The 14,712-nt window shown below is 37.1% G+C and overlaps 2 protein-coding genes across 4 annotated transcripts in view; one reads left to right on the top strand and one right to left on the bottom strand.

Annotated features, from left to right (window-relative positions):
• Nucleotides 1–238: 238 nt before the first annotated feature.
• Nucleotides 239–3,745, bottom strand: LOC129001121 (uncharacterized). 2 transcript variants are annotated; one of them, XM_054428309.1, is made up of 3 exons: nucleotides 3,315–3,745; nucleotides 1,096–1,356; nucleotides 239–446 (listed from the first exon to the last, which is right to left on the bottom strand). In XM_054428309.1, exons 1-3 carry the CDS (start codon nucleotides 3,643–3,645, stop codon nucleotides 265–267), a joined length of 774 nt encoding a protein of 257 aa, XP_054284284.1. In that variant the 5' UTR covers nucleotides 3,646–3,745; the 3' UTR covers nucleotides 239–264. The 2 variants fall into 2 exon arrangements, with proteins under 2 accessions (XP_054284284.1, XP_054284285.1); XM_054428310.1 differs by having other exon boundaries at nucleotides 1,096–1,227.
• A 3,481-nt stretch (nucleotides 3,746–7,226) lies between these two features.
• Nucleotides 7,227–14,712, top strand: part of LOC128999787 (pleckstrin homology-like domain family B member 1) — a 164,893-nt gene continuing 157,407 nt past the window's right edge. For both annotated transcript variants that reach the window (XM_054426464.1, XM_054426463.1), the window contains exon 1: nucleotides 7,227–7,468. The gene's annotated coding sequence lies outside the window, so the exon portion shown is untranslated. The remainder of the gene's footprint in view (nucleotides 7,469–14,712) is intronic.

The raw sequence follows: 14,712 nt of genomic DNA, 5'->3' as shown, positions 1-14,712 counted from the left end.
TTACTAAATTGTCCTTCATTGACACAGTTACCTTTACCTACTGCCTTAGACCAACAGAATATAGAAAGATTCCAATCATAGTTGCTCTATCACACTGAGCAGTTAGTGTAGGAATAAATTAATAAATTTCAAAACATATTAGGAACCATTTAATAATGGCAAATCGGAAAATTGGCTTTAGTTATGGTAGAATTTATATTTGGTTGACTTAGGTAGTAAAAAAAAATATCAGACTCAATTTGACTAGATAATATATTTACAGACTTATAATAATTGTCCTTTTGAAGATACTTCGTGCAAGGTTATTGAATGTTTCTTCAGTAGGGCTACAAGCGGATCATCTGCTGTGTTGCTCAGTGAATCATATTCCGTCCCAACACTCCACAACGTTTCTAGGTCATAAAATGTTCTTGCATCAGGGGAAAATATATGGAGTGCTATGTTTCCTACAACAAACATCGTTGGATATATAAAAAAAATCATCGGTATGACTAACACAAATTACTAATGTTTACGCTTAAATGTAGGGATAGACAGATTACATAAAGATAGTAAGGTAAATGACCTGACTGTAATATATTTTACAAATCTCTGTTACTAAAATTTGCCAAATTTTAACTATAGACTAATGTAGTTTACGAATAGATCAGTTTAAAGTTATAAGAAATTTAAGGTAAAAAAAACCCAACAGAATTAGAGGACATCAAGACGCATTCAAACATTATTAATTAATGTTTCCTTCCCTAAAAATAACTGTAAAAAATTACACATTGTATACCATTGTGATTTAGTTGGTCAGATGCTTCAAAACATCTTCTATGGACATACAAATTTAAAACACTTCCCCCCAGACCCCATTGGTGCACCCCCCCCCCTTAATTTTCTCCTTCTTTTTTACACTTCATGTCATGTCTGGTGTAAATGTGGCCTAAGAGAATATGTTTCATCTACATTAACTTACCACCATACATAAATTATGTCAACTACACAGTAAAATAGCAGAAGACAATTATTACCAGATTTGTTTTCCATTAACAGTTATTATACTTAATTTAATTTATTTAGTAGGTAGACCTACTGATATAAGCTACTAACCTAAATCCAAAGCTATCCATGTTGATGAACCTTCACCTTCTATTCTTGGAATTATATCTGACTCATTTCTCTTCTTTTTAAACATTCTTCTTACTATTTGAGCAATAGCTGTCATGTGTCTGCGTGATCTTGCTGAAACAATAGCAATATGATCCACGTATCTTGCTTCAGGAGGCAGTTCAGCAATAAATATGTCTTCGGCTTTCTCTCTTCTGAGTAGCTCTACCAATTGTTCAATGTCAAATACTCCTGCTATACCACCTACAAACATAAACCATCATAAACACATTTTGCTGAATAAATTTATTATTAATCTGTATTATAAATTCTGTAAGAAATTATTTTAAATAAAAATTGTGAGAGTTCACAGCTCGCAGGATGATGGGAGAGGGCTCAAATTAAAGGCCTTGGTCCCAGGGGGTCAAGAGCAATGAACATTAGCAGATGATTTGATTGACAATGAAAGTATAGTTAGACTAGAAAAAATACCTAATCAGCACCCTAGTTTTATACTCTCGGCAACTGAGGTCGTCAATAGCAGACCTTCCAACTCTCCTGCATTCTGATGATGTCCACTCGCGCTCTACCGCTTTCAGTAGAAAAACTCCCGCATATCTGATTCTACGTAGGCTAAACAAATTTTACATAGGCTACACAATAGGGACTTTTTTGGAAAATCGGGAATTTTTCTTCACGTTAACATTAGGTTTGTAACTCTGCAGATTTGGAGTCTGCCCGGGCGGGACTGTCATCTCACTTGTCTATCGTTCCGTCAAGTAAACATAACCTTAAAAGTTGAATCCAGGCGTAAAATAACCAAGTGTGTAGTCTGTTAGTTAAGTTGTTTATTTAAGTTTTGTTTTGTCGGTTAAGAAGTAGAGTAGTAAGTGTGTGATGGAGAGTAATTCGGACTTTTAAATAACAATGTACGTTTTTGAATTATATGAAATGGAAAAAATTAATATTTAAAACTCTATTTATACATGTTTTAATGTTGTGACACACCGCAGCCTAATTTAGCCTTATTCAGAGAATCCTCTCATTCCACAAACACACACCTTAGACTGCTTATATAACGATAGAGCCTCTCCCAAACAGTGTTAGGGTTGTATACAGGTGCAACATACAGCTGTGTAGGAGTTGCAAACCAAACCTGAACAAGATAGGATTTGAAGGGTAGACTTTCATAAGTAGGACCAAAAACAACCAAAAGAATATATCGTTTATTTCATTCGATATATCAAGTTTGGTTAGTTATGTTAACCTAACCTAACTAACGGAATGAAATAGGCCTAATCGATATATCAAATGGAAATTATATTTTCATTCGGTTGTTTTTGGCCCCACTTATGAAAGTCTACCCGATTTAAATCCTGTATAAATTTGAGTTGCTCTCTATTGACCAGAGGGACACATTAGACTGCTTGGTCATTGGTTAGACCAGACCTAATTGTCTTCCAGTACTGTAGGCTAGGCGTAGCCTACTAAAATCAAAATCATAGAGGATACGCGACCGGTAACCGGATGTGGATTAGGCTTCCGGCAGTTACTGTCATAACCTAACCTAACCAAAACCAACCAAACTTATATAGCTGATATTGAAAAAATCGAATGAAGGTTAAATTCTGTCTATAAAATAAAATTATAAATGCCAAAAATTAAAAAAAAAGATGTAGGCTACTACAGTTAAGAAGAAATGGCATTCAAAGCAAAATCTTTGACAAAAAGTTACTGATGGGATTTGAACCAGGGACCTCTTGCATATCTGCCAACCACTCTATCCACTACACCATGAACACCAATGTCTGAACTTTGTATCGTTGTGGTAATGGCATTCCGGGCCCCCACAAACCGGTGACATCACTGCCAGACGCATAATCCACGTCCGGTTACCGGACGCGAATCCTCTGTGTACTGAAATACTACTAGCCTAACTTATTAAGCTTAAGGCAAATGTGGTTATTCTAAGCTCGACCCTCAGGCTGCAGCATGTCAAGTAGGCCTACCTAAACTTTATAGTAGCCTACTGTATCCTAGAGAATTCAACCCTTTTGTTGGCCTCGCTAGCCTTTTTACACGAATAGGTGTAACTTAACCTAGGTGAAGATTTGGTAATGATGCTGGTTGACTTATCAGCCAAGTCTTAAAGACTTTTACAGTAGACTAGGCCAAGGTAAATCTAAATTTCTGTTCGTACAAATGAATATGAGAAAACTTACGCTCCAAACTAAGTCCATGAAACTCCTCAACCGTCTCTGGAACATCAGTTTCTTCTAACATCTTTTCCGCATACACATCGAGTAAAATTGGTGCATCTTCATCATGGAATACTTTATACCTGGATTCTAAACCGGGCTGCACTAATTCATCTGTATCACTTTTATTGATTGGTCGATCAGATTTGTTCAATGAATCATTGAAGTTATTCTTGTCTTCCTTTTGATCACAATAACATCTAGCTTTAACCTCAACAGAAGATAAGAAGAGATTCCTACTAGGACTATAAACATTAAACCTATTAAAAAACACACTTTTAATGATTTGATTCATTATTTTTTAATCATCTACAGTCCATAAAAAAGTCCCTATCGATTTTTACCTCAAGAATAATGTAATTCTGAAATAGCAAACAACCGATTAACCTTAAAATAATTCTAATACACAACAAAAACAAACAAAGATAACCTTAAATATTTTAAGAACTCACAAAAACAAAACCCTTTGTTTGACTTTGACTTGACGAGACTTTGAGATATCCGAGATATCATATTGGGCTTATGCTACAAAAAATACCTATGCACAGTTGGTTGACTTATTTTTTAAACATGTAGCTGCGTGATTGTTAGGTCATGTTTGTTCTATATTGTGTTTATATTTTATGACTGCTAATGTAATCGTCGATTTTTTTTGTTTTTGTACTTTTAAAGCCAAATTCATATATTAGTTAGTACAAATCTAATATTTCCTTATCGGGTTTATTAACGTTGTTTCAGTAATCCCCCCTTCACTTCTACTCCCCTTGTTTCTTTAGGTACAACCACAACCATAGACAAAAAGAATTAAATATAGACAGTCAGCTTTGCTGCGTTTACCATAGGTTCTGGCGCACACCACTGGGAGTGCCATGTAGTTACGGCGTACGCGCTACCATAGACAAAAAGGATTTATGGCGCTACGTAACTTCGCGGTGCGCTCACATTGGTGTGTGCCAGAACCTATGGTAACCACAGCACGGCTTACAGTCTATACTTAATTCTTTTTGTCTATGGTACAACACAGAAGTAAGGTGCAGAGGTAACATTGAATTGTACACTTATGTGGCGTCGAACACTAGTGTTGGTGTGGTGTTTAGGGAAAATATATCATGCACGTACAAGTGGCGGATATAGAATATTTTTTGGGGGGGTGGGGGCTAAGATTAATGGTTAGGTTAAGTAATTCCTAGTAGAAACGCAATCATGATGATACTTTATCTCAGTTTTGCTGCGGTAATTTGCACTAAATGTGACCTTTACTTTACCAAGATGACGCTGTATCATCATATGGTTCCATTAGATCATACAAATGTGTCTATTCAAGCCAAATGAAGAAAATATCTCAATTACTAAACTAAATCAAAAAAACATTGGTCAAGATTTAACGGTGTGTCACCCCATCTGTAAATACTTATCCGAACCCAAGGAGTCAAATACGCGATTGTGGTTATCATATTCGGAGGGTGTTCTAACATAGACAAATAATAGTGTCCATGGTTCTAACTACTGTATAAGTATTCTTTTGTGGGAACTGCAAAACGTTAACATTTCAGTACAGCATATGCCGAACAGATGTAGTAAATAACCTAAAAGAAAATTAAGTTATTTAACTTATTAAGGTAAGCAGGTTAACAATAACAATGGCATAATGGCCACTGAACTGACTGGCTGAACTCTTCATTACTCCCCTCACCTGTCACCGTTAGATATGCTGGTCTCTAGCGGAAGATAGCCGGGCGGTGGGTGGGAGCTCGAGTTGGACTGAATCAACCCTAACTCGCTCAAGCTATCACTTTTCTGCCACGGTGAAGACTTTGCGCATGATTCATGATAAATAATTCATATTGGTACCTATTTATTCTTCATATCAATTATTTTGGGGGAGGGCCTGGCCCCCGGGCCACCGATTATATCCTCCCCTGGCCACGTCCTGACTGTATAATGCAAGTACCTCTAGGTTCTAGAAGATTGGCCGGTGATTCTGGAAGATACCGAGCTGATGTAATAATCCTCAAGAACATCTTCAGCCGCTGAGGAGTGCCCCCCACAGTTACCAGTGCCACAGGTCACATGGCTTTGAAATAACATTAGTACTCCAGTACTCGGCTAATACAGATTATTTGTGTATTTCAGTCCTAAGATGACTCAGAAGCTTAACGCATACCTGCGAGATGTGTTGGTTCCAACTTAGCCTGGTGGTTGGTATCAACAGTGAATCCTAGAAGCCTTACCTCTTCCACTACTCTATACGTCTCAGCGAACCAGTGACTGGGTTTTGTAATCATTAATGTTAAAAGGCGGTTTGTAACAAACAATTCTTTAACTCTTTCAAGAAGGTCATCTTCTCGGCCTCTGTTGTTAGTTGGTGAATATTAACACCCCTGGTCAGCAGTGTTTTATCTGTGCTTGTATCATTTGCAAATAATACTGTTTTTCATTCAGATGTAGGAGAGGTCTATATTGTAAAGAGGAGAGGGCCAAGCATGCGCCCCGGCGTGTGAGAGGTAGAGGTGTCTAGTCAATGGTGAGAGATACGCGTGTGAGAGAAGGAAATGGCTCCTTGCTTGCAGAGACACAGATTGCTTACAGTCCCTCGTCTCAGATAGTTAGGAGATGCTCTCTTGAGAACAACACTGCCAACACCATATTTGCTTAGCTTTAGCAGGAGGATATTACGAGGTACAACATAAAAAGCCTTACTTAATTAGCCGAGGCTATAAAATAAAGCTGGCTATTAGCTGCCCAAATCAGGATGGTGTCGACTATAGGCTCAGAAGGGTGGTGGTAGAGTGGTCTTTTCTGAAACTGTTTTAGATAGATATATGAACTGCTATTGTCCTAAAAATCGACACGAGTTGCTTCTTTATTATATTCGAGTTTAGAGAATACAGGCATAATAGAAATAGGCCTAAAGTTAAATAGATGTGGAAGCAAATCCCTTCTTATTAGATTGGTCTAGAGAGAGGTACAACTAAAGTTTCAACAATAGCCTTTAGGGCCATGCACCCGGGGGTACACTATATAAATATCTTGACTTCTAGAATTTTTGATGTTTTTAACTATTTGTTGGGATTTATGAGTACTCACTATTGTCTAGGTTGTTAGTGTGAGTTCAGTTGGTATGTCTTTTATTGAGATCAGAGACGTCTGTAAAACAGGAAGGTTAGAGAAGATACAGTGACCTGAACGCCATTTACCAAAAATGCTATCATCAGGCTTCAGTGTTTAGTACAGGCATCTGGATACGATGCCCTTTTACAAGATTCTAGGCAGCTTTGCATGGATTCGGAGACTGTATGATTATCCTAGCATTGCAGGCTCTCTTGGCCTGAGTGACCTCAAATATGTATTTTTTCTTAACCCTAGTGAACAGTTTCCGCATTTCCAAACAGTACTCATTGTTCGGGCTCTCCTTGCTGGCCACAAGTATATGTCTGCCCCAAAGAACCATAGCTGAAAGCGCACACCCGTCCCCTGAAGTTGTTTAAACATCTTACACTTTACAGTCCTTGTAAGATATACAAGGACCTTAACCTTGCCAATTACCTTAACCTAAAACCGCAGCACACTGTAAAAGAATGGTTGGTGACCCCTATCTTGAAAAGACTATGGTGACGGAAAAACTAGTTTTTACTGAAGGGCCTCTTTATTTATTTAGAAAGTATCCATACACACTTATATCCATATCATACGATTAACTTAATTATTTTATTTTCAAGCTTTCAGTGTGTTGGCCAGCCTGCTTCGTTCAAAACAAAACAACAGATGGCGGTTGTCGGTTGTCGGATTCGTTGTGTCTGTCTGTCTGTTCCGTAGTCGTAGTCTGTCTGTGTGTTTTTGTGTCAGTTTCAGTTTCAGTTTCAGTTTCAGTTTGAAAGCGTGTCGTGAGTGCGCGTGTGGAATACTGCGCGGTCTTCTGCTGTTTCGAGAGTTGTTTACAATGGTTTGGTTGTGAGATTTAGTGATTGAATTGTTATAATTTGTGTTTGTGTTCATCATTGTATGCTCCAGTGATGATAGTTCCTGTTCTTCATTAAATTCTTGCTATCGCCAAGGGATTTTTGGATTCTAACCAAAGCCGGCTTTTGTCTAAGTTAAAAGTGGAGAATACCCATAAGGTAAGAATATAACTATTTCGACATAATTAAGGACTGTTTTCTCTCAACCCGGTTTACAGAATCAATTATAAACAAATGTCGGCTATGTATACTGAAAACTTGTTACTTTAAACAATTCCATTAATAGCAAAACTTACTTGTAATATTAGACAAGGCTGTGAGTGTCACAGCCATAGCCTGAGATGACAAACAAAGGTAGGGTAAGATAAAAAAGTTCTTCGGTAGTTAGTAATGACACTTGGCTAAGGCCTACATAGCATTGTTTTGACTGTTATATTAGTTTGTGGTTAAGTAATGATTTATATCTATTAAATTTGAGCCTAGCCTATTGTAGGGGCAAGGCAAAGGAACTACATCTGCTTACCTTCTGGATTTGTTCTCAAAGCTACCATCTAAACACTAACACTCTAGTGGTGTAGGTGGAATCAGTATGCATGTCCTAAAATATTGTAGGGAGGAAGTGGCAGTTCCTCTTACCCATATAGTCAATTTTTCACTGACATCTGGAATTTTCCATCAGAATTGCAATTACTGCAAAAATAAAACCAATTTTTAAAAAGTCAGACAGAACTGACCCGGGGAATTATCACCCAATCTCTCTCCTACCAGTCGTTTCAAAATTGATTGAGAAAGTTGTTTCGGAGCAACTTGGCAACTTCTTGGAAAAAAATAACATATTGTGTGACAGACAATGGTTTTAGACGCAACAAATCAACAAAATTGGCACTCATTGATTTCATCAACAGCAGTATAGACGCAATGGAGGCTGGAGAAACAGTAGTCGGTTGTTTTGCTGATCTCTCCAAAGCCTTCGAAAGTGTCGAACCTGCGATTCTATTGGAAAAATTGGCATCAATTGGAATCTCAGGACTTGCGCTGAAGTGGCTCACATCCTATATGAGCAACCGATTCCAAGTCACTGAGATTCAAAAAAACACAAATTCTAAAACTGAAAGAATTTCATCCACAAAAAAAAACTGATCTCCAATGGTGTCCCCCAGGGATCTGTCCTTAGACCTCCCCTTATCTTGGTCTACATCAATAACATAACAGATACTGTTCCGCAGGACAGCGTCTACCTCTTTGCGGATTATATGAAATTGTTCGTTTAAGGTGGACTGACGAGGCCCTGGATGCAGAATCTAATCAAAGAGCTTGAATGATCTGGCTGACTTTTTTTCTTCAAACAAACTCAAATTAAATTCACAAAAAAACAGGATAGGTACCGGTACATGTGTATCCAAATTCTGCAAAAAGACAAAATTTAAATAATAATAGGACTCTAAACCTATTAATTGGAGAGGATCAAATTCAAATTTCAAAAACTGCCGACTTTTTGGGAGTGAGATTGGATGATAAATTGAGCTGGGATGCACAAATAAAAAAAACTGGAGGGGTCATTGGCTCGAGGGGTCTTTGTACTTCGAAGAATAAGGACCTTCGGAAACCTGGCTCTCTCTAAACTTATTTTGGCCTAATAGAACAACACATTTTGTATTTAATCATCCTATGGGGAGCTGTGAAGAAGAATATTGATCAGATCTTTGTTTGGCAGAACATGGCAGTAAGAGCAATCTTGGGCATGCCGCCTCAGACCAGCTTCAAAAATGTATTTAAAGAACTTGGCTTTCTCACAATCCCTTCACTTTTTATCTATGAATCAGTTTGTTATATAAAATCACAGAACATTAAACCAACTTTTACAAATCACACTTACAACACCCGAACAAAGGGCACACATGCAGTCCAACATAAACTCACAAAATTTGAACACAAACCAGATTAGGCTACATGGGAATGAAATTGTACCAGGCCCTACCGAAAAATTACTTGAAATTCAGAGCTTAACAAAATTCAAATCAGAATTTAAAAAATATCTAGTGGAGTTAAGTTTACAGGACATAGACAGTTACCTTAATGGTGACAAAAACTAGTGTTGGTAATTCTTTGTATTAACCCTGACCTGTCCAATTCCTTAAGGCAAAGGACTACAGACGGAGAGATCATGTATCATGTATGTATGTATCAATTTGGGAAGGAAAATACTGTAATCTCTTTTATCACTCTAGAAGCAATGCTAATTTTAAAATTACTTAACAGTGCTCTTTTTTTACAGAACAGTTACATTTTATTTAATCTAGCCTACCTCATATTCAATTCAATTTGTTTAAGGGTATTGGCAAATTTTTAGGTAGGGCCTAGGTGCACTAATTGTTAATATAACTGAATTTCATTACTGTATATTGTACACCTGAAATGTGAAATAACCTTTTAAGCTTTGCCTTGAATAACTACAGTATAGAGAAAGACTGTAGCCTACAGAAAATCTAACTTTTATTTTTAAATGAATATAATAAATTACAGTATCAATAGCCTACTTTAAATACTTTTAAGTTAAGTTAGGCTAATAACAATTTCTCTGCTCAGGGTTAAGTTCCTGATAGAAATCTTGCTTACTTGCTAGGAACGTCTGTTGGATTCAGTTCAAACGGAATTGGTCAGACACATAATTTTAGAGCCTGTGTTATTGGAGCCTATGTGTGTTTAATTTTCCGGCTAAAAACATGAACAAAAAGGAACAACAAGTGTTAGTCTGTTTCCAAATAGGACATGCATTTTAGTTCAACCTCATTAAGCTAAGCACTCTACAAGTTGGAATTTTCTGTTTATGATACGATGCCATTCATACTTGGCTTAAAATACCTAGCCTACTTTGTGTGGTCGCCATTTCATTGCAAAGTATTGAGTTTTTTTTTTTTTTTTTTTTTTTTTTTTTTTTTTTTTTTTTTTTTTCATTCCAACGGCAAAACCATTATACATTTCAATACAAGAAAGATGGCTAGGTACTATTTACATACTAAAAAAAATAATGGATACTGAGTGCTAACAAATACATAACATACAAGCAAATAAATAGTAGTATAACAAACGATGCAACAACAACAACACTGTGGCTAATTAATAAACTATTGACATACCACAAAGAAGAATTTCTAGAAAGCTATCAGGCACACATGGAAGTTCCTTACTAGATAGTATAAATAAATATAACAAAAAATATAAATAAATATAACAAACAATATAAATAAATATAACAAACAATATAAATAAATATAACAAACAATATAAATAAATATAACAAACAATATAAATAAATATAACAAACAATATAAATAAATATAACAAATAACAACAAATGACATTGACAACAACAGCAACAATAAGACTTTTCAATGGTGTTCAATGGTGTGACGGGCTTCGAGAACTCTTCTACGAACAGAGGAAGTATTCTCGTGGAAAAAGTCGACTGTGTGGCAGAATCGATTCCCAAGCCTCATCATTCTTGCAAGTGGGCTGTGGAAGTCGTAACCACGTGCATGATGCCTCCTGCCGAACAGATCCAGAGATCGGGTCACTGATGGAGTGCGGAAGTCCACCTGAGTGAGAAGCATTGGGCAGTCCAACAGGCCATTGATCAGCTTGGCGAGAAATACTACATCTGCCACTTCACGTCTGACTTGAAGATCATGGAGATGGAGGTCAGCCTGGAGATCAGCAAGTGGAACCTCCGTCCAACGAAGCCCCTGTCGTACTCCCACCAACCTTAGGAATTTCCTCTGCACAGCATCAAGCTCGTCAGTCAAACCAACTTGGTAAGGGGACCAAACTGGGCTGGCATACTCTAGGAGTTGGCGTACAAAGGACGAATAAAGTGTTTTTAAAACAACAGGGCTTGTCATTCCACGAGTAGATCTAAAGATGTATCCCAATAGCCTGTGAGATCGTTTGCAGAGATCATACGTTATATTAAATAACGTTATATTAACCTTTACCTCATAAACGTTATATTAAAGATGAGGTTGATTTTAGATTCTTGTTCGTACTTCGTAAGATCTTTTTGATAAAGATATTGATAGCTTGTGCTTAACAATTTAAGCACTGTTCATGCAATTGTTCAAGTTTCACTAAGTTACTGCTGGAATTATTGTCGAACACCTGCTGGGTGCTGAGGTGGGTGCTGTGGCTTGCACTAACTTGCTATGCACACATCTCTCTCCACCTTATAGACATCATGCACAACATCAGCTGTTTACGTACAACATTCCCTCCAAATTTAACCACTTTGTGACCAACTATTCTGAAAGATTGTTCCAAGAGGGCTTTAAAAATGGGTCAGTTCAGTTCTTATTCTCTAGCTTCAGTACTAGCCTACCTTGTTGTATTTTGGGAGACGCAACAATAGAGGATTGTGTTTAGGACAGTAACTTTGGCCAGTTCAGTCAGGTTTCCCAATTAGTCTGTCTCAACCAACACAGTTCAGTTTTACAAAGCTTACAACGAAACTAACCACAAACGTTTTGTCTAAATGAATGAAATATAAGACGTATCGTAGACTAGGCATTCTGTCTCGTAGGATTGTCAAAACTAGGCCTATAGGAAATCTTGAATCTTGAGTCATCCTTTGATTAAACTGAAGGTGTTTTAAGGTTTGTCTAGGTCTTAGGTTTGATAACACTTCGGTTGTGGGAATAATTTACGATATTTATTTCTTGACACAATGACCAATTACTAGATATAAAAATAAAATTTATCCATGTTTTGCCTCCTGGATTGGTTAGATTACTAAATTAGATTAAATACCTTTTTACGTCTTCAATCATAGTCGTCTTTTTGAGTAATCTGCCCCGTTTTCAAATCTTCTGTCTTGTTACTGTTAAAAGCCGGGGCTATAGAATACAAATAGCCCCGGTTAAAAGTACCGGCACACTGACTGATACTAGCCGAGTGTACCGGTCTGCACGATGTTAGTATTTATTTAGGCCGGCCAAAAAGTATTAAATGTTAAATCGTTTCGTGTGACAGTGTGTGTATGTACTACATGTGGAATTCAACGACCAATCCTTTTGATTGAAGACGTAAAAATGTATTTAACCTATTAGTAGTAGATATACAAATCCATTTATAAAACGCTTCATGTTCTCTCAATTGCAAACAAAAGCACGCAGGAGATAAAAAATAGAATGAAAAACATTGGAGTTGTTTGAAATAAAACGCACATCAAAGCACACTTCAGATCTTACAATAGGACGAGTCATCGCTATATCCATAGTCATTTAATGGACGTAGCCTATTTATATTTAATTTAATTTATTTAATGTATTTAATTTAGGTGCCTAATTACTGTATTTCAATTCTCTCAAGATTGTTTATAGTCACGTTCAACTGGTTTAATCAATCTAGAGACTTTCGATTAGTTTGCTTTAGGCTAGTACATAAATATATCGGGCAAAACTTACCAAAAAAGTTCACATTAATTAGGGTACAATTTATTTACATCATCATACACTTTTAACACACAACCAGGTATAATTTAGTCAATTGCCTAGCGTGTTTTATCTGATATGAAATACAAAATTGTCACTATCACTAAAAAACAATGCGTAATTAGCTTATTACTTAGTTTCTGCAACGAAGATAAGACTCGCTATCCTATAATAGAATTCCGACAATGGACTTTGAACTTGATCTTTACGTCCGCCAAGACGGCGACGAAAATAATCCCAACACAGAAATAGTCGTCTACCTGACTATTTCGATGCCTCAATCTTCGTACCTATATTTACTTTTTTTATAATACTTGTAATCCACCCGACAGGAAACTATTGTCTGTACATACAGTTCCCGTACTTCACCTTGTGTGGGTTTCACTTTTTCTTACAGAATTTGTTAAGTAACCTAATTGAGTGTCCGTTGTAAAGAAACAAATTAAGAATGAGCTGTTACATTAGCTTGATTGATATTGGAGCAGATGACATGTTTTGGTGATAACTGATAACGATTCTGATAAGAGGGAACTCATTTGTTTCGCCAAAGTGATGCGTCTGTTTTGATAAGGAAACCATAAAAAGCAGCGTAATGGTGACAGCGGATTTATATTTTTATATACAGTGCAAATAATATGATTAAAGGTTTTGTAGAATATAATAATTTTTTGGTTGTTACATTTTTCAATTTACCTTTAGGTAAAATTAAATGTGATTGAAGATTGTTGGCTTTCTTATCTATTCATGATAATCGTACGACGAACACTGGTAGTGAATCTAAAAAGTGATGGTTCCAAAATTAAAATGGCAGTGTTATAAACTGTCAGTGGGATACATAAAACATTATTCCTTCGACTAACAGCTCCTAAACCTTTCGGGCAGTAGCAAAAAACGTTGGAATGTGCCTGAGTTGAGAAATACAATTTGGAGAAACAAAAAACAGTGACCATTGTTGTGGCGTCTGTCCACTGAAGATGTATCAATCCTCTGGACTTGAAACAACGCGTGATGGATTGTTACGGAAAGGTTTTTCCTTTCTTTGAACTTATTATAAGTAACGTTTTCGAAAACTAACTTGAAAAACAAATAGTAGGCCTAAATCTTGAAAACAACATTAAATTACGAATGGATCATTTACTTTCGACTCTTGACCAAACTCAAAGTTAACAGGGACCATCTGAAACATTGATTATAAATTGTATCAATCAACCGTTGTATGTACCACAACGGAAACCTTTCTCACGTCAAAAGATGCCCTCCCCCCTTGGAATACTTTGACTTTTCTTTTCCCCCTATTCTACTTTGTCCACATAAGATCTGAAACCGTCGATCATTGTTCGAATTCACTTAATCGTCAGCATTCCACATTTACCTGCTGCTTTGAAATCATATCCCATAATTTGTGAAGGGGAAAAACGTTTGTTAACACCATACTTCGATGGTTAATACTCGATTAGTGGCCCTAATCGCGTCAGGGCCCGCCGAAAACAGTTGCAGACAAATCCACAGAACATGTGCGACTTGTCGCTGTCCAAAGATAGACGCAGACACACGTGTGGACCGAGGAAGCAGGAAGTTGCAGAGGAGAGTGTGGTGTAGAAGTGTAGAGGCGAACACCGCTGTGTCGCACCCACACACACACACGCAGCGCTACGACAGGGCGTTGATCTAATCTGCCCAACCCTAGCCTGTAGCCTGTTAGTGTTTACATACGAGGTCAACGCACGTTACACAAACATTACCCAGGCGTGATTCGTTGTACAACAATAAGGAGGTGGCAAGTGCGTTTGGCTAACGTTTCAGCCAACGTCATCCACCGACTGACCGGGATTGGCCAAAAGAGACTATCGTGTTGATGCTGTTTTCGCTAAAGAGATATGCTTCACATTTTCATTACATTTTTTAATTCCTATTGTCAAC

This window comes from Macrosteles quadrilineatus, unplaced genomic scaffold, assembly GCF_028750875.1.
Source record: "Macrosteles quadrilineatus isolate MER2022 unplaced genomic scaffold, UCM_ALF_1.0 Scaffold_8__2_contigs__length_117827958, whole genome shotgun sequence".
NCBI lineage: Eukaryota > Metazoa > Arthropoda > Insecta > Hemiptera > Cicadellidae > Macrosteles > Macrosteles quadrilineatus.
This window is presented reverse-complemented; position numbering and strand designations above follow the sequence as displayed.

What these genes read in the sequence shown, in the direction of transcription:
- LOC129001121 (XM_054428309.1), bottom strand. Translation starts at nt 3,645, where the DNA reads ATGAATCAAATCATTAAAAGTGTGTTTTTTAATAGGTTTAATGTTTAT. An exon ending in TCATGGACTTAGTTTGGAGC is followed by an intron (nt 1,357 to 3,314) that starts GTAAGTTTTCTC and finishes TTATGTTTGTAG; the next exon opens with GTGGTATAGCAGGAGTATTT. An exon ending in ATGGATAGCTTTGGATTTAG is followed by an intron (nt 447 to 1,095) that starts GTTAGTAGCTTA and finishes TGTTTGTTGTAG; the next exon opens with GAAACATAGCACTCCATATA.